This window comes from Pan paniscus, chromosome 6 (genome assembly GCF_029289425.2).
Source record: "Pan paniscus chromosome 6, NHGRI_mPanPan1-v2.0_pri, whole genome shotgun sequence".
NCBI classification, from domain to species: domain Eukaryota; kingdom Metazoa; phylum Chordata; class Mammalia; order Primates; family Hominidae; genus Pan; species Pan paniscus.
In genome coordinates, this window is record NC_073255.2 from 5,137,763 (window position 1) to 5,159,675 (window position 21,913).

General features: G+C 58.4%; 1 protein-coding gene across 3 annotated transcripts in view; it reads left to right on the forward strand.

Annotated features, from left to right (window-relative positions):
* FAM20C (FAM20C golgi associated secretory pathway kinase) overlaps positions 1-21,913 on the forward strand; it is an 84,460-nt gene that overhangs the window by 40,775 nt on the left and 21,772 nt on the right. For all 3 annotated transcript variants that reach the window (XM_034963407.3, XM_063606161.1, XM_008973180.4), the window contains exons 4-6: positions 10,857-10,949; positions 12,702-12,817; positions 21,450-21,630. In XM_034963407.3, coding sequence (XP_034819298.1) covers positions 10,857-10,949; positions 12,702-12,817; positions 21,450-21,630 — 390 coding nt within the window. The remainder of the gene's footprint in view (positions 1-10,856; positions 10,950-12,701; positions 12,818-21,449; positions 21,631-21,913) is intronic.

The following is a 21,913-nucleotide window of genomic DNA, read 5'->3' on the forward strand; positions in this document are numbered from 1 at the left end:
GAGGGCCGCGTGGGAGGAGGGTCCTGGCGTGGAGGACTCTGTGGGAGGAGGGTCCCGGCGTCGAGGGCCCCGTGGGAGGAGGGTCCCGGCGTGGAGGGCTCCGTGGGAGGAGGGTCCTGGCGGGGAGGGCCGCGTGGGAGGAGGGTCCTGGCGTGGAGGACTCTGTGGGAGGAGGGTCCCGGCGTCGAGGGCCCCGTGGGAGGAGGGTCCCGGCGTGGAGGGCTCCGTGGGAGGAGGGTTCCGGCATCTGTGGAGTCCCCGTGGGAGGAGGGTCCCGGCTGAGGTCATCCAGCAGCCGCACTGTGTGGCCTGGGCTGGGGATGGTGTTCTTGGTAAGCCCAAGTGTGGTCAGGAGGCTGCCTGCCTGTTTCCAGGAGGGTGAGCAGGAGGCCTTAGGCACAGAGGAGCATCTGTGAGGGGCACGTGCGTCTGGCTGAGTGGGCACCTGGCGGTGTGTGCAGTCTTCCCAGCTCTTACGGCCTCTCAGGCACCGGGTCTTTTTCTGCCTGTCTGGCAGGGTTTGGGAGGTGGTGGTTTTCCATAATGCATGAATGGTTGGTGTTTGACCCACCCCTCTTTGGGCCTCAGTTTCCCATCTGTGCCCAGGGGCCTGGGGCGGCCCTGTGTGCTGAGCAGGACACCCAAGGACTCCATCCTCCGGCCCCAGCAGCCGCCCCTGCCCAGGGTTCCGCCTGATGGTTTGCCGTTGGTCTCCGCCGCCGACCTGGCATCCGTTCCGTCGGCCTCGTCGGGCTGTCCCTGCTTTGTGGAACACGCTGACCCGGGGAAGGTGTCTGCCTCCCTCATCAGACTGGACGCCCCTTTCCCTGCTCGGCCGCCGGCCCACCTGGGTAGCAGCGGGAGCAAGGAAGGACAGTGGCTCTTTGCTGACGCCCTGAGCTGCCTCCTCTGCAATGCTTCTTGGAAAAACCCCGGGGGACACCCCACTCCCCATCCACCTGGAGAGGGTGGGAGTCGGCAGCCCTGGGTGAGCAGACCTTGGCTACCCATCTGTTCTCCCATGTGTCCAGTGGAGAGAACGCGGCCCAGCCCCCCACCTCTCAGACCCCGTTCCAGGGACATCCCGTGGCTCCACAGAGCCGTCTCCTCCCTGGACAGAGCAACCCTCACGCCTGCACGCGTGGCCCTGCGTCACTGCCTGCACTGGCCGTCTCCGTGACTGTAGAGCAGGGTGTCCCGAAGGTTTTGCGAATCAATTCACTCAAACAGCTTAGCACAGCGCTCAGCTCAGAGTGAGAGCCACATCCCTGCTGGCTTCTAGTCCCCAATAGGCATTGGTAATAAGCTGCCAGTTTCCTCTATTTTTAACCAAAGCAAATGTTTTCTATTTTCCCACAAACTGAAGAGCGTTGAAATGTTTGTTAGCAGCAACAGTGGGAACCGTTCTATGAGAAGGTGACACGTGGTCCTAACAGCAGTTGAAGGGGCCAGCTCCGGGAAGGCCTAGCGCCGCGGCTGACCGGCCCCTCGGCCGTGCCGGGATCGTGTGCGTTGCAGGACGGGGCACCCGGCGTGGTGTCCCTCCCGCTGAAGCCACAGTTGTTAAGGAGCCCTGGATTTCGGAGAAACAACGAATCCTCTTGGAGCCAGGACCTCTCCAGGGATGGGTCCTCTGCAGACCTCTGGGCCTGCAGCCCCAGCCTTCCTGAGAGGGGCCCAGATCCGGGAGGAAACACGGACATTCGGAACAGCAGGAGCTGGTGTGTGGTTTTTGGAGGGCCCTGAAGAAAAGATCACAGGCCTGAGTCAGACTCCTGGTTCCCGTCCAAGCTGTGCCATGTTCTGGCCGTGCGATTCTGCAGACTCCTCTGTCTCCTTCCAGACCTCGGTTTCCTTGTCTTTAAAATGGGGGCAGCCGCGAGAGCCATGGGGGCTCCCGTGAGGACGCGTCGCCTGGCCCAGGGATGCACGTGTGGTGTTTGTCACCCTCTCTCTGGCTCCTTTGTGAACAGCAGTGCCTTCTCTCAATCATTCTGTGTGGTTTCCTAAGTGTCATGAGCCTTAGCATTGATGGCCTGACCGGATTTGGAGGAAACAGGTCGTAATTTCACAGCCTTTCCAGCTGGGACTAAATCACCGTGTCCATCTGCCCTGCCTTCGTGTGGCTGGGTATCCTGTATTCCCCTCCTTGGCTGCTGGAACAAATCAGGGCAAACGCAGTGTCTTCAGACAACACAAGCGTCCTCTTCCCAGCCCAGAGTGCAGGGATCTAAAAGGACGTGCAGGCTGAGCTCCCCCGAGAGGCTCAGGGAGGAGCCGTGTCCTGGCCCTTCCGGCTGCTGGAGGCGCCTGCGTTCGCGGCTGGGGTCCCTCCTCCATCCTGAGAGCCGGCCGCGCAGCGTCTTCTGAAGTCAGGTCTCCCTCGGCCCCTCTTGCAGGGACGCTGTGGTCTCTCCTTCCCCAGAGCCTCAGTCACATCTGCACTGTGCCTCCCGCCACGCGAGGCAGCAGTCACAGGTCCTGGGGTTCACATGCGGACAACTTTGGGGGACCATTATTCTGCCAGCCACGAAAGGCCTGGGAGAGGTCAGCTCAGTCGTCATTCCTACTTTAGTGTGAATAACCACAATTAGTACATCTCCTGTGTTGTTTTTCAGAGCTGAGGGAAATCCGTCTAAGGGAAGGGGTTTGGGTGTGGCCAGCTCTGGGGGGAGGGAGAGAAGGATGCACGGTGTTGGGGGCTGCAGGCAGCTCCTGGGAACTGGTCCTGAGCAGACCCCAGAAGATGTGGGCATCACGGCTGCTCAGTGCCCCCCTGGGGGCTGCCTTCCTGCACCTGCCTTTCCGGTGCCCTTTGAGGCCCAGGGAGGCCGTCCTGGCAGGTGGATGCGTGACGTCTGTGGGGCCTTCCTTTGCGAGGAGGAGAGCACGAGATTCTTCCTGGGCTCGGCCGCCAGGATTTCACCCGGTTCTGCCGAGTCCCCCTCCTCATGCCCTCAGTGGGACGCTGACCTCAGAGCTGCGTCCTGGGCCTCTTTCCTCAGCTGGGCTTTTACAAGGGCGACAAGCCCAGTCGGGAGTTTTGAAGTCAGCCTTTAAAACTCTTCCTTGCTGCCCACGACTGAGGCTGGGCGTGGCCGGGTGCAGCTTGATCTCGCCTCACAGGCAGTGGTGGGGGGTCCCAGGCCCCGACCACTCCCTGTATTGGGGGTGGCTGGCCGAGGGCAGGGCCGGCGTGGCAGGACCGGGACGCCTCTGAGCCCTGGTCTTCTGGGGCTGCAGGCTGTGGGTGTCTCTCGTGTCTGACACAGGAGGCTTTGCCGAGAAGGTGCTTGGGGAGGAGTAGCTGCTGCATGGGGTCTGTGGCCCCCGGCACCATCGGGGCATCCCCGGGCCCTGTGTCTGCCCTCAGCATGTGGCTCCTTCCTGCACAGTTCAGTAAGTGACTTAGGAAGAACAGAAAGGCGGGTGTTGAAAATCTGCCCTGTCCTTCCCGCTCTGAGGCTGTCCTTCTGGCAGAGTCACGTGGAAGGTTTGGGACGGACAGCCCGGCCCAGGCCCTCCCTCTGTGGGCCAGCGAGCTCCCATCCCTGCCGTTTCTCCGAGATGAGTCCCGAGAAGCCCACGGCACTGCATGTCTCATGGGGACCTCGGCACCCCCTTTCCAGGAGCCCGCAGGCCAGCACCCCTCTCAGCTGCGTTGCAACCCTGCAGCTAGGCAGACAGGGTGGGGCTAGGCAGGGAATGGGCCACAGTCATGCCAGGAATGGGCCACGGGCCACTTGCTTCTCGGAAGTTCCCTGTGTGTTGAAAATGAGAGAAATGTCACATCACGTTAGCCCAGGCTGCGGCATTTTCAAACTGTTTACACTGAGCCCAGGCTGTGGCATTTTCAAACTGTTTACACTGAGCATGCTGGTGTCTTCTGCCTCCACGGTCTGGGGTATCCGGCGCCTTCTGAAATGCCGGACGCACGTGGACTGCTGATCTGTGAGCTCAACCCTGCAGCCCAGTGGAGCCCGTGACATGAGTGTGGGTTGCAGTAACTGGACCTACGTCCACGTGAGGGGCTGCGCGTGTGAGTCTCAGGACAAATGCACCTCCCCAAATCCCCGGGCAGGGGAAGTTCTATTCCACCCTGCACGTAGTAGTCAGCTTGTTTGTTTTAATAATTTCCTTCTTCAAATGTGATGCTTTGTTTATCGTCACATAAAAAGCAAAACCAGACCCCCTCCCTGAGCCCTGCCGAGGAGGTCCTGGGTAGCTGGCGCTTCCCTGAGTGGCAGCCCCGTCTCCTCCCGCTCGGGTGGGGCCCGCAGCCTTGGAGTTGCTGGAGCAGCCGGTCAGCTCAGCTTGCTGCTGGGAGGGACAGTCTGTCTGGCCTAGGTTGCATGGAGGGTCAGTGGCGGACGGGGCTGCCCACCTGTCCCACTCGCTGGTAGTCTCCTGGCAGGCTGACCATGCTGGTGAGGACTGTGACTTCTGGGCCTGGGCCCAGGGCTCCCAGCATGCTTTGGACTGACCATTCCTGTTCCAGGAAACATTTGGGCGACTGCCCTGTCTCCCCCAGCCACGGTACGCTCTGCTGCTCGGCCAACCCCGCTGGATCTGATAACATCTTTCCACATTTCAAACCCTGACTCCTGGAAAAGGAGACCATGCCTGTCACCTGCCCTCCTCACCTGGCATACCTTCTGTCAGGGCGCCCAGGAAGAAGGAGAGGCTGCCAGGTGACCGCTTCAGCCGAGTTCGTCCCCTTCCGTGCAGAGGGTTCAGTACTTTTCCAAAGCCTTTTTCCCGGGGGCTGAATCAGCAGCATCCCCTCCTGATCCCTGTGCAGAAGGGAGGCTGAGCGGCTCCTGGCCGAGGTGAGAGTCGGCCTGCTGGTCTCCGCCGAGGACGCCCCTCTCATCTCAACCTTGCAGGTGCGGGGAGAAACATCCCAGTCTTCCCAGGCTGCCCAGCACTGCTGGTTTCTGGCAACCCTTGAGGTGTCCCTTGCAGCCCCTGTGAGCCACCTGGCTCTGAGAAGCCTGCGTGGCTAGGCCAGGGGATTGAAGCCACAGCTGCCTCCTGCTGTCACCAGTAGACCCGATCTTCTCAGGCGTTTACTGGCTGCAAAAATTTCCCCCCTTCCCCTCGCCCTCACCTGGGGACCCCCTGTGATCGTCTTGCTCCCACTTCTTACTCTGCAGAAAGGGAAACTGAGGCCTAGGGCCACCCAGCAAGCACTCTTTCTGCTCCCCTCATGGGTCAAGGGATGTCTCACCAGGGCACAGCAGAGAACTTGAGGGTGGAGATGATGATAAGGATGGTTGATGGTCGGGGTTTCATGAGGAGGTGAGGCGGGTGCCCTGGAATCTGGGGTCCCGGTGGCTGTCAGGGTTATGGTCGGGGTTTCATGCGGAGGTGAGGCGGGTGCCCTGGAATCTGGGGTCCCGGTGGCTGTCGGGCTCATCTGAATGCGTGGCCAGAGGGCAGAAGACTCCAGGAGCATTTCAGAGCCTCTTCCAGGAGTGGGACATGGACAGAAAGCGTGTCATCACCACGTCTCTGAACTTCCTGGACGGTTCTAGGAAAAGAGGCCTCCAGAAGCCAGGGACAGCCTGCAGGTGGCCTGTGAGGCAGATTGGCTTGGCCTGGATGTCAAAGCTGTGAGGATCCCAGAACAGGCTGCCTCGGGGCTGGGAATAGAGCTGCTTGTTTTGTGAACAGCCAGCATCATTGGAAAGCCCCAGGTATGAAATGCAGGGATCAGGAACTGTGCTAGAATCAGATTGGCCTCGAGGCAGGGCCTGGTCCCTTCTCAGTGCAGCAGGTCTTGGAGCCACCTGGATTCCACGTGCATGAACTGCTCAGAGGAGTAGGCAGGGGAAGGAGAGAGGGACAAAGGCCAAATCATTGGCAGATAGAAAAGCTCACATTTTAGCATCACACACGTTGTCACTGTACCTCAGGTGATGATAGTGCAGTATGCATTCACAGCAACAGTGGTGGGGATGATGGTGATGACGGTGATGACGGTGATGACGGTGCTGATGGTGATTGTGATGATAATGATGGTGATGATGGAGATAATGGTGATGGTGATGATGATAACAATGGTAAAAATGATGACGGTTACATTGGTGGTGATGACCATGATAGGAGTGGTGGTGATAGTGGTGATGATGATGGAGATAATGGCGAAGGTGATGATGATGGTAGTAATGATGGTAATGATGGTGGAGGTGATACTGATGGTGATAGTGATGATAGCCATGGGAGAGCTAATGGTGATAGTGATGATAATGGTGATGAAGGATGGTAATGACAGTAGATGATGATAATGATGATGATGATGATGATGGTGATGGTGATGATGATGATAAGGATGATAATGATGGTGGAGGTGATGATCATGGTAGAGGTAATAGTGATAGTGATGATGATGGTGATGGTGATGATGATGATAAGGATGATAATGATGGTGGAGGTGATGATCTTGGTAGAGGTAATAGTGATAGTGATGATAATGGTGATGAAGGTAGATGATGATAATGATGATGATGATGATGGTGATGGTGATGATGATGATAAGGATGATAATGATGGTGGAGGTGATGATCATGGTAGAGGTAATAGTGATAGTGATGATGATGGTGGAGGTGATGATGATGATGATAAGGATGATAATGATGGTGGAGGTGATCATGGTAGAGGTAATAGTGATAGTGATGATGATGTTGGAGGTGATGATGATGATGATAAGGATGATAATGATGGTGGAGGTGATGATCATGGTAGAGGTAATAGTGATAGTGATGATGATGATGATAAGGATGATAATGATGGTGGAGGTGATGATCATGGTAGAGGTAATAGTGATAGTGATGATGATGGTGATGGTGATGTTGATAAGGATGATAATGATGGTGGAGGTGATGATCATGGTAGAGGTAATAGTGATAGTGATGATGATGGTGATGATGATGTTGATAAGGATAATGATGGTGGAGGTGATGATGATAATAAGGATGATAATGATGGTGGAGGTGATGATCATGGTAGAGGTAATAGTGATAGTGATGATGATGGTGGAGGTGATGATGATGATGATAAGGATGATAATGATGGTGGAGGTGATCATGGTAGAGGTAATAGTGATAGTGATGATGATGGTGGAGGTGATGATGATGATGGTAAGGATGATAATGATGGTGGAGGTGATGATCATGGTAGAGGTAATAGTGATAGTGATGATGATGGTGGTGGAGGTGATGATGATAAGGATGATAATGATGGTGGAGGTGATGATCATGGTAAAGGTAATAGTGATAGTGATGATGATGGTGATGATGATGATGATAAGGATGATAATGATGGTGGAGGTGATGATCATGGTAAAGGTAATAGTGATAGTGATGATGATGGTGGTGGAGGTGATGATGATGATAAGGATGACAATGATGGTGGAGGTGATGATCATGGTAGAGGTAATAGTGATAGTGATGGTGATGGTGGTGATGATGATGTTGATAAGGATGATAATGATGGTGGAGGTGATGATCATGGTAGAGGTAATAGTGATAGTGATGATGATGATGATGGTGATGATGATGATGTTGATAAGGATGATAATGATGGTGGAGGTGATGATCATGGTAGAGGTAATAGTGATAATGATGATGATGATGATGGTGACAGTGATGATGATGATAAGGATGATAATGATGGTGGAGGTGATGACCATGGTGGTGATGATGATGATAGAGGTGATGGTGGAGGTGATGATGATGTGGAGGTGATGGTGGTGATGGTGATGGTGGTAGAGGTGACATTGATAGAAATGGAAGGAACGAGGTGGCAAGAGCTCAAGGCTGCAGATAGATCTAGACTTCTCTGGACAATTCTTTGACTGAGTCCTCATTCATTCATTTGTTTATGAAACACCTGTTCGGAAGCAAGCCCTTGGCCAGGCATGTGATCCAGAAAACTGAACACTCTTGCCCTGGGGCCCTCCCCCCTTGAGTCCAGCAAACAATGCCACCGATTGTGGCCTGGGCCAAGCATTCCTTAGGGAAGAGCCACATTCTGCCTCAGGCTCCAGGAAAGCCCCACAGAGGGGCTGAGACAGACCATGGCAGGGCTGGCAGGGGGCACATGCGAAGGCAGTGGGCGGGGGGCTGCGGGCTTGAGTCTGGCTTCCTGAGCATGTCCTCCCTGTGCCTGGGTGGCACAGGTCTCCCAGGTGGCACAGGTCTCCTGGTTAGCACAGGTCTCCTGGTGGCACAGGTCTCACTGTGTCATCCAGGCTGGATTGCAGCGGTCACTTCAGCCTTGGCCTCCTGGGCTCAAGTGATCCTCCCGTCTTAGCCTCCTGCGTAGCTGGGACCACAGGTGTGTGCCACCACGCCCAGCTGATTTTTTTATTTTTCGTAGACCTGGGGTCTCACTATGTTGCCCAGGCTGGTCTTGAACTCCTGGACTCATGCTGGGCCGTTCTGGGGAGTCACTGTGCAGACGTAAGGCTCGAAGTTTACAGAAAAGAAATCTTGCCTCCATCTGGAGTTCCCTTTTTCCAGCTAAAAGTTACTAAAATCTAGTAGAACTAGAGTTCTGTGGAATGAGTTTTGCTCAAAGCCAATCCTTCCAAGTTGAAAACAACGACGGCTTTTTAACCTCAAAAATATCCAACACTCCAGAATTTACCACCCCTGGAACTGCGAGCTGACTGCAGCAGACCATTTGGTTTGACCTTTAGCGTTTTAGAAAAATGAAATCCATTTGCCAGCGCTTAAAACCCGGGAGATTCCACAAGGTCTAGATTCTTTCTCTTGAACCTCAGGATCCCGGCCAGTCTGGGCCTCGGCTCTGCAGGGCGACCCTGGCGGGCAGCATGTTCAGTTTGCCGCCACACCTGCCACTGCCCTGCCCTGCACCCCGACCCTCCTTTGCTGCTGGTTTCAAAAGTGCACAGAGATAGCAATGGCCACAGACCCAGTGGGGTTATGAAGCAAATGTGACCTTCAGGCGCCAGCCCACCATCCGCATTTTATTTTTAAGTAGCTCCTGGAATCCTCATCTGGCCTTGCGCCTACCCAGGGCCCTGTCAAGGCGAATATTATGTGGGATCGTGGAAAGTGGTCTGTTCTCAGAGTTTCTAGCAGCCGAGACTAGTTCTTAAAAAGGCCGTGGGTGGTACGCATCTTTAACCCCCCACAAGAAACGTTCCGGGAACACGGAGAATTGTGGCCACAGCTTTCTGAGAACAGCGTGGGAGGACGGGAGCCACGGGCTGGTGTGTAATTGACGGCCTGTGACCCAGACGTGGTCCCCCCGAAGGGACGTGGACATGCCACACAGGACCTGTGCCCCGCCCCGCTGTTCGTGTGGCGATGATGTCGGCCCATGGCAGGGCCAGGATGCTCCCAGGAGTCGGGCGGAACTCCGCTGTGTATATGGAAGGAAGGACCCGGCCGGGGAAGCCGAGGGCTGGGAAGGTGACCGGGGCGGCGTCTGGAGTCTGCATTGCTGGAGTGTTGGAGCCCAGACGGAACACAGTCTGCCCTGAGTGGGAGGTGTGGGCTGCAGGGCGTGCGAGCTGGGGATTCCCGCCAGCTCTGTTTCCAGCACCTGGAAAGGTCACCAGAGTTTGAATCTGGTAAATTCTTCCTGGATTGGGGGCTGAGTTCCCTCCCTGCGCCTGTCCTGGGTGGACGCCCTGGGACAGGCTCTCCTTCCAGTGGAGGCAGGGGCCGGCCTTGGTGGAGGAAGCCTGGGTTGGAGGCTGAGTTCCCTCCCTGGGCCTGGCCTGGGTGGACGCCCTGGGACAGGCTCTCCTTCCAGTGGAGGCAGGGGCCGGCCTTGGTAGGGGAAGCATGGCAGGGGCCGGCCTTGGTGGAGGAAGCATGGCAGGGGCCGGCCTTGGTGGAGGAAGCCTGGGTTGGAGGCTGAGTTCCCTCCCTGGGCCTGGCCTGGGTGGACGCCCTGGGACAGGCTCTCCCTCCAGTGGAGGCAGGGGCCAGTCTTGGTGGAGGAAGCCTGGGTTGGAGGCTGAGTTCCCTCCCTGGGCCTGGCCTGGGTGGACGCCCTGGGACAGGCTCTCCCTCCAGTGGAGGCAGGGGCCGGCCTTGGTGGGGGAAGCATGGCAGGGGCCGGCCTTGGTGGAGGAAGCATGCTTACACGCTTACACGCTTACGCGCTTACACACTTACGCTCAGACACGACCTTGACAATTCCTCCACATTTCCACCATGACCACATCGGTCAAACACTTGCGTGGACCGGCACCTCACAGGGCCCTGCGGCTAGGCCCCCCTTCCCCTGGAGTGTTGGCCTGAGATACAGGAGCCCTGTGGTGTTTACAGAATGGCACTGACCTTTCATAAACAGCCCCACCTGTGGCCTCCTGTCCCTTGGCCAGGGTGGAGGGACAGGGCGGTGCCCACATTGCCCTTCTTGGGCTCTTACTGTGGGAGGCATCCACGGCAGAGCCAAGGGGTCCTGGAGGCCGTGGGGGAAACCAGAGGGTGGGCGGTGCCAGGATGCACACAGCAAACCGGGGCTGAGCCAGGCCTGGGACACCGAGCCCAGCCTCTCCCCTGCGGTGTGACTGTGGGTCCCAGGGTGGACGTGCCGGGGCCCCCAGCCAGTGCAGGAGAGGCCTTTGAGCAGCTTACCTGAGAAGGGCCCACGGGGAGCTGGGACCCCCGGCCTCCGTCGCACGGGCCTGCGCTGCTCTGAGGGCCCGTCGGCAGCTGGGTGCCCAGGGTCCCGAAGGCTCAGGGTGGCCCTGAGGAGGCTGGAGCTTCACCGCATTTTTCATGTGAGGAACCCAGCACGTCCCGCCTGCCTCCAGCCCCTGGAGGCTTTCTCAGTGACAAACCGTTTCTGTTTCTGTCTTGTTTTCTCAGACAAACGAGGGAGCAGGAGACGCCCCCTGACTTTTTTTATTTCTCTGACTACGAGAGGCACAATGCGGAGATTGCTGCCTTCCACCTGGACAGGTGAGCCCTTCCTTCCGCGCTCCCGTGCGCTCAGACCCACCGGTGAGCGGGGCTGTCCTGCACTGGACACAGCAGGACGTCATTGTCACCTTCGTCACCATCAGGCAGTGCTGGTGCCTGCTCTCCCCCCCACCCCGAGTGCTGCCCTGACCAGGGTCCTGTGTGTCATCGTCACCTTTGTCGCCATCAGGCAGCGCCGGTGCCTGCTCTCCCCCCACCCCGAGTGCTGCCCTGAGCAGGGCCCTCTGTGTCATCGTAGCCCACACAACACGCGGTAGGGAGAGCCTTTCATATCCCCCTTTACAGATGAGAAACTGAGGCTCTGTGAGCGGCGATTTGCCCAGGTTCCCACGCTCCTAATCATCCCTCTGTCACCAAGGGAGAGGGCGCCTGCCCTCAGGGCACCTTAATCCAGATGGGCCCCTCCTGCACCCCCACAGTTCAGGCAGACGGGAGGCACAGAAGCTGCTGTGCGGTCGCTAATAGAGGAAAAGGAAAGAGGGAAGGAGGCAGGGAGGGAAGGGGGAGTATTAGGTGCTGCGAATCTTAACACAGAGACTCACAGAGCACAGACTTCTCTGGGAGACCAAAGCAGGCTTCCTAAGGAGGGGGAAGCGATGTTTGTGATGAGGGGGCCTGGGAGGCCCCACGGTCGCCTGTCTCCAGAGGGGCCGCCCCAGCCCAGCAGAAAGTGAACCCCTTGTGAGGGTCAGCTTGGCCCTGCTGCTGGGAAAGTGGGGGGTCCGTGTTCAGTGCCCTCCAAGGGCAGTTCACGGGCCTGGCCCAGATCCAGAGGGGCCCCGTGGATTGAAGGACCTTGCCCTGGTGCAGTGGAGGGAGGAGGCGCCACCCTCAGCCCCCTAGAGCCTCCCTGCCTGCCCTGCACGGCCCTGACATGTCCCAGCCCGGGGTGTGGCCCCAGGGCCGGCAGCATTGGGGTTGCCCTGGGCTAGTTGGAATGCAGAGTCCTGGGCTCCACCCAGACCTGGGACAGAATCTGCATTTTAACAAGATCCCTAGTGACGCGGGCGTACATTGGAGTTTAAAGGGCTTTTTTAAAGATCAAAGTCTTCTGTGGTGACTATAGAAATCGCCAGAAGCCAGATTTTCCACCATTTCAGCTATCTAGAACAGCCTGAACCCAATCTAGAACAGCCTGAACTCAAAAAGGGCTTTTCTATGAAAAGAAAGACAGGGAGGGTCATTAGGAAACAGCCCCCCTCGGGTCAACCTGTTTATAAAACAGGACACGGAGCCCGGCACCCAGGCGAGCCGTCTGACAGGTGGAGGGGGCGGGTGCTCCACGCAGAGGCGTGGTCGGGCCTTGGGTCCCGGGTCGGCCCTGGCAGACGGCCCACGTCCCTCCACACCTGGTCACCTCGCCTCACAGGACAATCACCACGTCCTCCGTCAGCAAGAAAAGCTCTCGCCCTGCATTCTCCATTTAATTAAGCGAGTGGGAGCCTGTGGTGTGGTTCAGAAGGAGTTCCATTAAAAGTGGCTCCTTTAATTTAATTTTGTTTTAAATGTAACCCTGGAATGAGGGCAGGCTTTAGCTATGCAGGCGGTTGGTGCTGTGTGCCCATCAGTGAGGCATCGCCAGCCCCAGTCCCTCAGGGGCCTCTCCCACCCCCAACACCGCGGGGCCAGGCAGAGCCACTGGACCTAGGGCTGGGTTTATTCGGAGGCAGGGAGACAGAGGCCTGCTCGGCCCCACAGAGCACAGACCCTCCCCTGCCCGTTTCTTGCCAGGATCCTGGACTTCCGCCGGGTCCCTCCCGTGGCCGGCAGGATGGTCAACATGACCAAGGAGATCCGGGACGTCACACGGGACAAGAAGCTCTGGAGGACCTTCTTCATCTCTCCAGGTAGCCTGGCACGGGGGCCCGCATTCATCTCCCCAGCTAGCCTGGCACGTGGAGCCCACATTCATCTCTCCAGGTAGCCTGGCATGGGGAGCCCACATTCACCTCCCCAGGTAGCCTGGCACGGGGAGCCCACATTCATCTCTCCAGGTAGCCTGGCATGGGGAGCCCACATTCACCTCCCCAGGTAGCCTGGCACGGGGAGCCCACATTCATCTCGACAGGTAGCCTGGCACAGGGGCCCGCATTCATCTCTCCACGTAGCCTGGCACGGGGGCCCACATTCATCTCGACAGGTAGCCTGGCACGTGCCCTGTGCCCCCTTCCACACGAGGGTGCTGACTCACAGTGCTGTTCCCAACCCACCTCCCACGTAGGGGTGCCCTGTGCCTCCTTCCACACCCGGAGTGCCAACCCACAGACAGCTTCAAGGTGCCACCATCAGCGTTTAACCGACGTCTTTCTGTGCACAGAGAGGCTGTTTCTTCCATTTCTTTGTTTATTTTAACTGGTGAAACGGTTCACTTTTGGGAGGTCCTAGCCTCTCCAGGAAGCCTTCTCCAGGTGGCCCAGCCAGCAAACATCCATGGGACCTCCCCACCCAGATTTAAACACACCCAGCAGGACCCCCGTTGTATAGTAACAGGGTGGGCGGCCTCCCCGGCCTCGGCGAAGTGGCTGGACTGTGAGCAGGGCTGGCCCAGGCCCCTGGTCCCTGGTGCCCTTGAGGGGATACAGGATGGCCTGAACGTTAGGCGGGAATAGATGTCTTTGTTGGTGCTGAGGTTTATAAAACCTTCAAGACTCTACGTGATAAGTACAGCGCACACATAAACACGTGATTTTCTACTTAATTATCTACCCAGGTTGCTTTAAACCCGACATTTGGGCTGGGGGGGTGGCTCACGCCTGTAATCTCAGCATTTTGGGAAGCCAAGGTAGGAGGATCACTTGATTTCAGGAGTTTGAGACCAGACTGGGCAACGTGGGAGACCCCTGTCTACAGGAAATTTAAAAATTAGCCAGCCGTGGTGGTGCTTATCTGTGGTCCCAGCTACTCAGGAGGCTGAGGCAGGAGGATTGCTTGAGCCCAGGAGGTGGCGGCTGCAGTGAGTGGGGATTGCACCACTGCACTCCAGCCTGGGCAACAGAGTGAGACCCTGTCTCAAAAAAAAAGAAAAGAAAAGAAACTGGCATTTGTGGCTCTGCCGAGGGCTCAGTCCTCCTCTCCAAGCGCCTCTCTGGCGCCAGGCCCCTGCTGCACAGCCTGTTCCCATTTCCGCTGCTCACCTGGCTGAGCTCTGGGGACACTCTCCTACCTGTCCCGGACTCAGTCCCCTATGTTTCCATCTTGAAGGTCAAGAGTGGTCCCAGCGATGGTGGGCACTGCAGAATGAAGGGACCCTCACCCCAGGAAACCCTGCAGAGCAAGGTCCCCACTGGGGAGGGGCCCTCCGGATCGGAGGCTCTCACTGTAGGGGGCCTCAGCCGCCCTCCTGGCTCATCTGTTTAATTCATGCAGATAAAATCCAATTAGGGCCCCTGATCAGCTGCGTCTTCAGATTTGCTGGCACATAAAACCTTGACCTAAAAGCTCATTTCCTGCAGATGTTTCAGATAGATGTACGGACTCTGCGCTTTCTCTTAATGCATTCATGAATTTGTCAGAACCCGGCCCCCAAATCCATGATTTAATTAAGCTCCGTTCCATCACCCAGGGCTCACCGAGATCCTCATTTGCTTTCTTCCTCTCAAAGCCCATTAATGAGAGAAAAATAGGACAGAAAGCTCCACAGAGGCGGGAAGAAGGGCTCCCTTCCCTGGCCCACTGGTGCCTGGCCCTACACACCGGGAATCGGGGCAGAGGCAGAACCTGAGCGTGGGGGTCTTTGAGGGCTCCCCGGTCAGCTGTGCCTGAGCCAGGCACACCTCCAGTGATGGGGAACGCATTGGCTCACAGGCAATTCAGTCCCTGTTTGGATGGCTTGAGCTGTCCATCTTTTTTAAGGGGCTGAAACTCGCCTCCCCACCCTGGGAGTCCAGGGCTTCCTAAGCACGCCTGAGCTCCGGCCGCTGTCAGCCCTTGGGTCGACCCTGTCCGCACTATCCAGCCACCGCCTCCTGCCCCACCGTCCACAGGACTGACCGCACTGCAGCCCGCCATGCACACCCTGGTGCCCACGGAGGCTGGGCTCCGCTCCAGTGATGCCTGGATGCCCGACTGCTTCTTATCCACGTCTTTTTACAATTTTTATTGCAACTTTTACGGTGATGTATTTCAAAGGTTCCAAAGACTGACATTCCCCATCCTCAGGTGCCAGCGCCCCATGCAGTGACTGTGGGAATTCCTCCAGCTTAAACTCCATTCTCTGCATTGCAGACCAAGCTCTCGGTTCAGGACCGATTGAAAGAGATGGTCACAGGGTCACGCAGGGAGGGGTCAATGACGCCCACTGATGCTGAGAACATGCCCTGCCTAGCTCTGCTCAGAGCAGCATCTCCGGAACTCCTCATTTTGTTGTAAAATGAGCCTGTGGGGGCAGGTCGTTTCCTCCCCGTTTCTAAGGTCTTACTGAGTGGCCGGGCACAGCGGCTCACGCCTGCACAGAGTGGCCGGGCACAGCGGCTCACGCCTGCACAGAGTGGCCGGGCACAGCGGCTCACGCCTGCACTGAGTGGCCGGGCACAGCGGCTCACGCCTGCACTGAGTGGCCGGGCACAGCGGCTCACGCCTGCACTGAGTGGCTGGGCACAGTGGTTCACACCTGCACTGAGTGGCCGGGCACAGTGGCTCACGCCTGCAATCCCAGTACTGGGAGGACCCCTTGAGCCCAGGAGTTCAAGATCAGCCTGGACAACATAGCGAGACCCCATCTCTACAAAAAATGAAAAATTAGCCAGGTCTGGTGGCGTGCGTCTGTGATTCCAGCAACTCAGGAGGCTGAGGCAGGAGGATGGCTTGAGCCCAGCAGGTCTAGGCTGCAGTGAGCTATGATCGGGCACCACTGCACTCCAGCCTGGGTGACAGAGTGAGACCCCATCTCAAAAAAAAAAAAGACTGAGTTGATTATTAGTCCAAGCAGGTGAATTAAGTCACCTCTATGTCCCATGTTGGCTGACACTTGGAATCCCCAGGTCCTCAGCAGGCCAGGGAGAGTGGTCACCGGAGCGCCCCTGAGCTCTGTGCTGCAAGGCGGCCATCGACCACCTTTGGTGCCGTTGCTGGAATCCCTTCTCACGTCTCCCTGGAGCCAGCACTTTGATTAAGCGCTCCGGCAGCTTCCCTGGCCACTCCTGGTTCTGGGTATTAGTTGCGTTTTCCAGGGCAGCGCAAGTTTCTCCCCTGAAATCCAAGACTTCCTCGGCCGCCAGAGGCCCCAACAGTTCCATGTCCCTGCCTGGACAGACGAGTCCTCGCATCTCCCAGAGCAGCCGGGCCCAGCATTGTCGGGCGCCCCTGAACGCAGCCCCCAGAACCCCACTGCTGCCACTCGGCCGCGCTGCCCTGTCAGCCCGATTTCTTCCAGAAGCCTCTGTGAGCATTTGACTTTCTCCCAAGCAGCAGGGGCCCAGGAGCCCGGATTCCCCTTTTAGAGAACAAAATCTGTTCGGATTCGTTGGCTCCACTTTGCTTTGCCTGTGTCTCCCGACCACGGATGCCAGGTGAGCTCAGAGGCCCTGCCGGAGCCGAGGGAACATCAGAGGGCTGAACCCACTGCAGACACCCCCTCGGCCTCCCGACCACAGATGCCAGGTGAGCTCAGAGGCCCTGCCGGAGCCGAGGGCACATCAGAGGGCTGAGCCCACTGCAGACACCCCCTCGGCCTCCCGACCACAGATGCCAGGTGACCTCAGAGGCCCTGCCGGAGCCGAGGGCACATCAGAGGGCTGAGCCCACTGCAGACACCCCCTCGGCCTCCCGACCAAGGATGCCAGGTCATCTCGGAGGCCCTGCCGGAGCCGAGGGCACATCGGAGGGCTGAGCCCACTGCAGACACCCCCTCGGCCTCCCGACCACAGATGCCAGGTGACCTCAGAGGCCCTGCCGGAGCCAAGGGCACATCAGAGGGCTGAGCCCACTGCAGACACCCCCTCGGCCTCTCGACCACGGATGCCAGGTGACCTCAGAGGCCCTGCCGGAGCCGAGGGCACATCAGAGGGCTGAGCCCACTGCAGACACCCCCTCGGCCTCCCGACCAAGGATGCCAGGTGACCTCAGAGGCCCTGCCGGAGCCGAGGGCACATCGGAGGGCTGAGCCCACTGCAGACACCCCCTCGGCCTCCTGACCACGGATGCCAGGTGACCTCAGAGGCCCTGCCGGAGCCGAGGGCACATCAGAGGGCTGAGCCCACTGTAGACACCCCCTCGGCCTCCCGACCAAGGATGCCAGGTCATCTCAGAGACCCTGCTGGAGCCCAGAGCACATTGGAGGGCTGAGCCCACTGCAGACACCCCCTCGGCCTCCTGACCACAGATGCCAGGTGACCTCAGAGGCCCTGCCGGAGCCCAGAGCACATCGGAGGGCTGAGCCCACTGCAGACACCCCCTCAGCCTCCTGACCACAGATGCCAGGTGACCTCAGAGGCCCTGCCGGAGCCCAGAGCACATCAGAGGGCTGAGCCACTGCAGACACCTCCTCGGCCTCCCGACCAAGGATGCCAGGTCATCTCGGAGGCCCTGCTGGAGCCCAGAGCACATTGGAGGGCTGAGCCCACTGCAGACACCCCCTCGGCCTCCCGACCAAGGATGCCAGGTCATCTCGGAGGCCCTGCTGGAGCCGAGGGCACATTGGAGGGCTGAGCCCACTGCAGACACCCCCTCAGCCTCCTGACCACAGATGCCAGGTGACCTCAGAGGCCCTGCCGGAGCCCACAGCACATCAGAGGGCTGAGCCCACTGCAGACACCCCCTCGGCCTCCCGACCAAGGATGCCAGGTGGTCTCGGAGGCCCTGCTGGAGCCGAGGGCACATTGGAGGGCTGAGCCCACTGCAGACACCCCCTCGGCCTCCCGACCACAGATGCCAGGTGACCTCAGAGGCCCTGCCGGAGCCGAGGGCACATCAAGGGCTGAGCCCACTGCAGACACCCCCTCGGCCTCCCGACCAAGGATGCCAGGTGGTCTCGGAGGCCCTGCTGGAGCCCAGAGCACATTGGAGGGCTGAGCCCACTGCAGACACCCCCTCGGCCTCCCGTGGCCTGAATGACCCTCCCGTGGGGTCAATCAGAAAAGGGAAAATCCCATCAGCCAGGAACAAGGTGAGGGGGCGAGAGGTGGCCAAGGCCAGTGCTCGGGGAAGGTGGGCTCTGGGAGGGGGAAGCAGGAGGCTGAGCCCCAGGCAGCCCCCTGCCCCGCGTAGGGATTGTGGAGCTCAGGTTCAGAGAGGGCAGTTAGGACCCCAGCACCGCACAGCTGTGTAGGGGCCGGGCCGCAGTCAGAGCCCGCATCTTCTAAGCCCCAAACGCTCACAGAACACACTCCCCTACTTCTCACGTAAGTCACCGTCTGCACGTTGCAAACATCCCAGAGGTGCACAGGTCATCCGCGCACAGCTTTGCATTTCTGCAAGGTGAGCGCCCCCAGGACCAGGCCCAGGTCCCCAGCAGCTCCGGAAGCCACTCAGCCCAACACAGCCTGGACAGAAGGGCTTTGCCATCATCCGCTTCGCCTTTTTTCCTGCCATGGTGGCCTGGGCTGGGCAGGGCGGTCCTCAGGACTCTCTCCAGTGCTGCGTCCAGCTTAAATGCAGGTTGAAGGAGACACGTTTCCAGCGATGGACCCAGTTCGGGCACCCAGAGCCGCTGCCCTAAGTAACAGTGTCCGCCGGGCCCGCAGCTGTCCAGGGCACAGCTGTCCAAGGTGGCAGATGGCAGACGTCCGCCTTGCAAAACGCTCCTCCTGCTGGGTCAGCCCCGACACAGTCAGCGAAAGGAATGGTGGGAGACGCTCGAGCCGCAGGGTGAAGGAGCCATCTTCGTGCTTGCCAGGAGCCACACTCTTGCCTGTCTGCGCTCTCCGGGAGGCCAACCGTGATGCCATTTCCGGGTGACTGGAGGAGGCAGGATCTCTCCTGGGTTTGTCCGCTACCCTGGCTTTCTCCTTGCTGTTTGTGTCTTTTATTATTACTAAAATGGAAAAGGACTCACGCTCCTTCCTCCCAGAAAGCCCCCACTCCAAGTGCAGGGCAGCCTTCGTTACCTGGACAGCTGCCTCCCGCGGCTTCTTTGTGTAATTCCCAGCCCGTGATGCCGGCGTTGCTGGGACCCCCGCTTCCCGGCTTCCTTGTGTAATTCCCAGCCTGTGATGCCGGCGTTGCTGGGACCCCCGCTTCCCGGCTTCCTTGTGTAATTCCCAGCCCGTGATGCCGGCGTTGCTGGGACCCCCGCTTCCCGGGCGAGGGGCTGGGCACAGAGCAGGGAGGCACTTGCCTGAGGTCACACAGCTCCAAGCCCTCCTAACCCCGCCCGGGAGGCCCCTTTAATACCCGATTTGGATCTGCAAAGAGAAATGGCTGTGGGCCCGAGAAATGCCTTTCTCTTTTAACATGATACCATCTGAAACCGGCTTAGGCGAGGACGGGAGGCTGTTAACAGCAGACGAATTTTAAGCCTCCAGCCAATGAGCGCTGGGATGAAGATTTTCCTCCTGAAATGGAGCTCCTGCCCCGATGGGGGTTGCCTCGTCCGACTGTGGGCTGCCGATTAATCTGTATCAGCACGAGACAGGATTGCAGCTGGTCTTTCCTTGATCGTTCGTTCTTACAATAATGACCCAGCGTTGGCAGTGGGGTGAGGGGGCGCGGGAAGGAGGGGGCAGGCAGGTGATCGGGGCGTTGGAACCAGACCAGCCGGGACCTGCCGGGTGCGTGGGGTGTGGTGGGGGCCAGGTCGGCCTGGCACCCACCCCATTTCCTCTCCGAACCTCAGCTTGTTCAGCTAAGAAAGGGCAGCCGGGACCGGCCACCCTCCTGTTCACTCCGCTGGGAAGCGCCCTGCCGAACCTGCCTTCTGATCCCACGGGGAGCCTGCCCTGCAGCCAGGAGAGACCCCTGGAATCACTCAGCCCGGCTGCATGGCTCAAGGAGGGGCCCCTTTGGCTGAGACGTCAGCCCTGTGCTCAGATAGCAGGAATGCTGGGACTGGGGGAGCTGTGAGTGAGGTTCGGGGCTCCGGCCCCAACAAAACCACGTTCTCACCAGTTCTACAGCCCCAGGCTTCCCAGAGTTTCTCCACAAACAAATAAAGCAAGAAAAACTAGATTTAATCAGCAAATAAATACAGGAATAGCGCCGTCGGCCGGGCCTCCAGCATCAGAGCAGTGAACCCGCACTGCTAGCGGGCCTGGACAGCGCTTGCATTTTTCTGATTATTCTTTCTTTATTAAGGTATAATTCATGTACCACAAAATTTACCATTTAAAAGCGTACAGTTCCGTGGTTTTTAGTATATTCACAGTGGTGTGCAACCATCACCACTGTCTAAATCCAGAATGTCCTGCTGACCCCAAAAAGGAGCCCCGTACCATGAGCAGGCGGTCACCGTTCCTCACCCCGCAGCCCTCGACGACCAGCGTCCCACCCCCAGTCTATCTGGATTTGCCTGTTCTGGGCGTTTCATATTAAGAGGGTTGTACGAGGTGTGGCCTCCTCTGTCTGGCCTCCTTCGCGGAGCACAGGGTTCTCGGGTTCAGTGAGGGCTTCATTCCTCTTCTTGTTTCATTTCGTTTCGTGTCATCGCGCGGATGGACCATGTTCACCTGGCGTGTCCACTCCTCTCTTGATGGACATTTGGGTGGATTCTCTCTTTTTCGGCTGTGGTGAGCGGTGCTGCTGTGAGCATTCCTGTCTGAGTTTTTGTATAGAAATGTTTTCTCTTCTCTTAGGGGTTTACATGGGAGGGGAGTTCCTGGGTCACGTGGAAACACTTGTGTTTAATCAATCGGGGGCTGCAGACCGTTTCCGCCGTGGCTGTGCCGGGTGCACCCCCCGCCAGCAGCGCACAGAGGTGGCGGTTCCCCCGTCCCAGCCGGCAGCTGCTCTTTTGATGGAAGCCATCCCAGCAGACAGGAGATGGTGCCTCACTGTGGCTTTGATTTGCATCTCCCCGGTGACTCACGATGGCGCCCGTCTCTTCTCATGCTTGTCGGTCATCAGGGTCGTCTTTGGAGAATCAGCTGTTCAAGCCCTCTGCCCATGTATTAGTTTTTTTTTTGTCTTTTTGTGATTGAGTGATGAGAGTTCTTCATACACTCTAAATGCTAGATCCTCAGATGTGCGGTTTGCAAACATTTTCTACCATTCTGTGGATTGTATCTTCACTTTCTTGACAATACGAATGCATTTTTTAAATGACTAAACGTTGGCCCTAGGGTTTCCATAGACCAGCCCCTGATTTTTGAGGGTTCAGGCCGGGCTCTGCCTCTGGGGAGCTGTGTGGCCTCGGGAAGTCAGCTCTGTGGGTTCATTTTTCTGTACCGTGGGGTGGAGGTGTTTGCTGGGATTGATGGGGGAGCTGTGGGTGAGTCCTGCCCATAAGAAGCACCAGGCAGAGCCCGGCCCGGCCTTGGGGGCCGTGAGACCACAGGTGAGGACGCAGCCCCGTGCGGCCCTGGTAACCCGCAGCCTGTCCCTCCCCAGCCAACAACATCTGCTTCTACGGCGAGTGCTCCTACTACTGCTCCACGGAGCATGCCCTGTGCGGGAAGCCAGACCAGATCGAGGGCTCGCTGGCGGCCTTCCTGCCCGACCTGTCCCTGGCCAAGAGGAAGACCTGGCGGAACCCTTGGCGGCGTTCCTACCACAAGCGCAAGAAGGCCGAGTGAGTGCGGGGCCGGGGGCCTGGCGTCCGGCCATCCTACGGCGGAGGGAGCTGGGCCTGGGCGGGCATGGGAGGGTCAGCGCCCACGGGGGTGGCAGAGATGGGTGCAGAGCCTGCTGTGCGATGCTGGCCTGTGTGAGACGACCGCTTCCTGACGAGACGGTGGCAGAGGGCGTCCTTACTCCAGTATTTCCATGTGCTTCCCTGACCCGGGCCGGCCTGCCCACCAGGTCCCTTGAATCGGGGCCTCTCAGCATTTGAGCTCTGCTCTCGCCCCATCCCT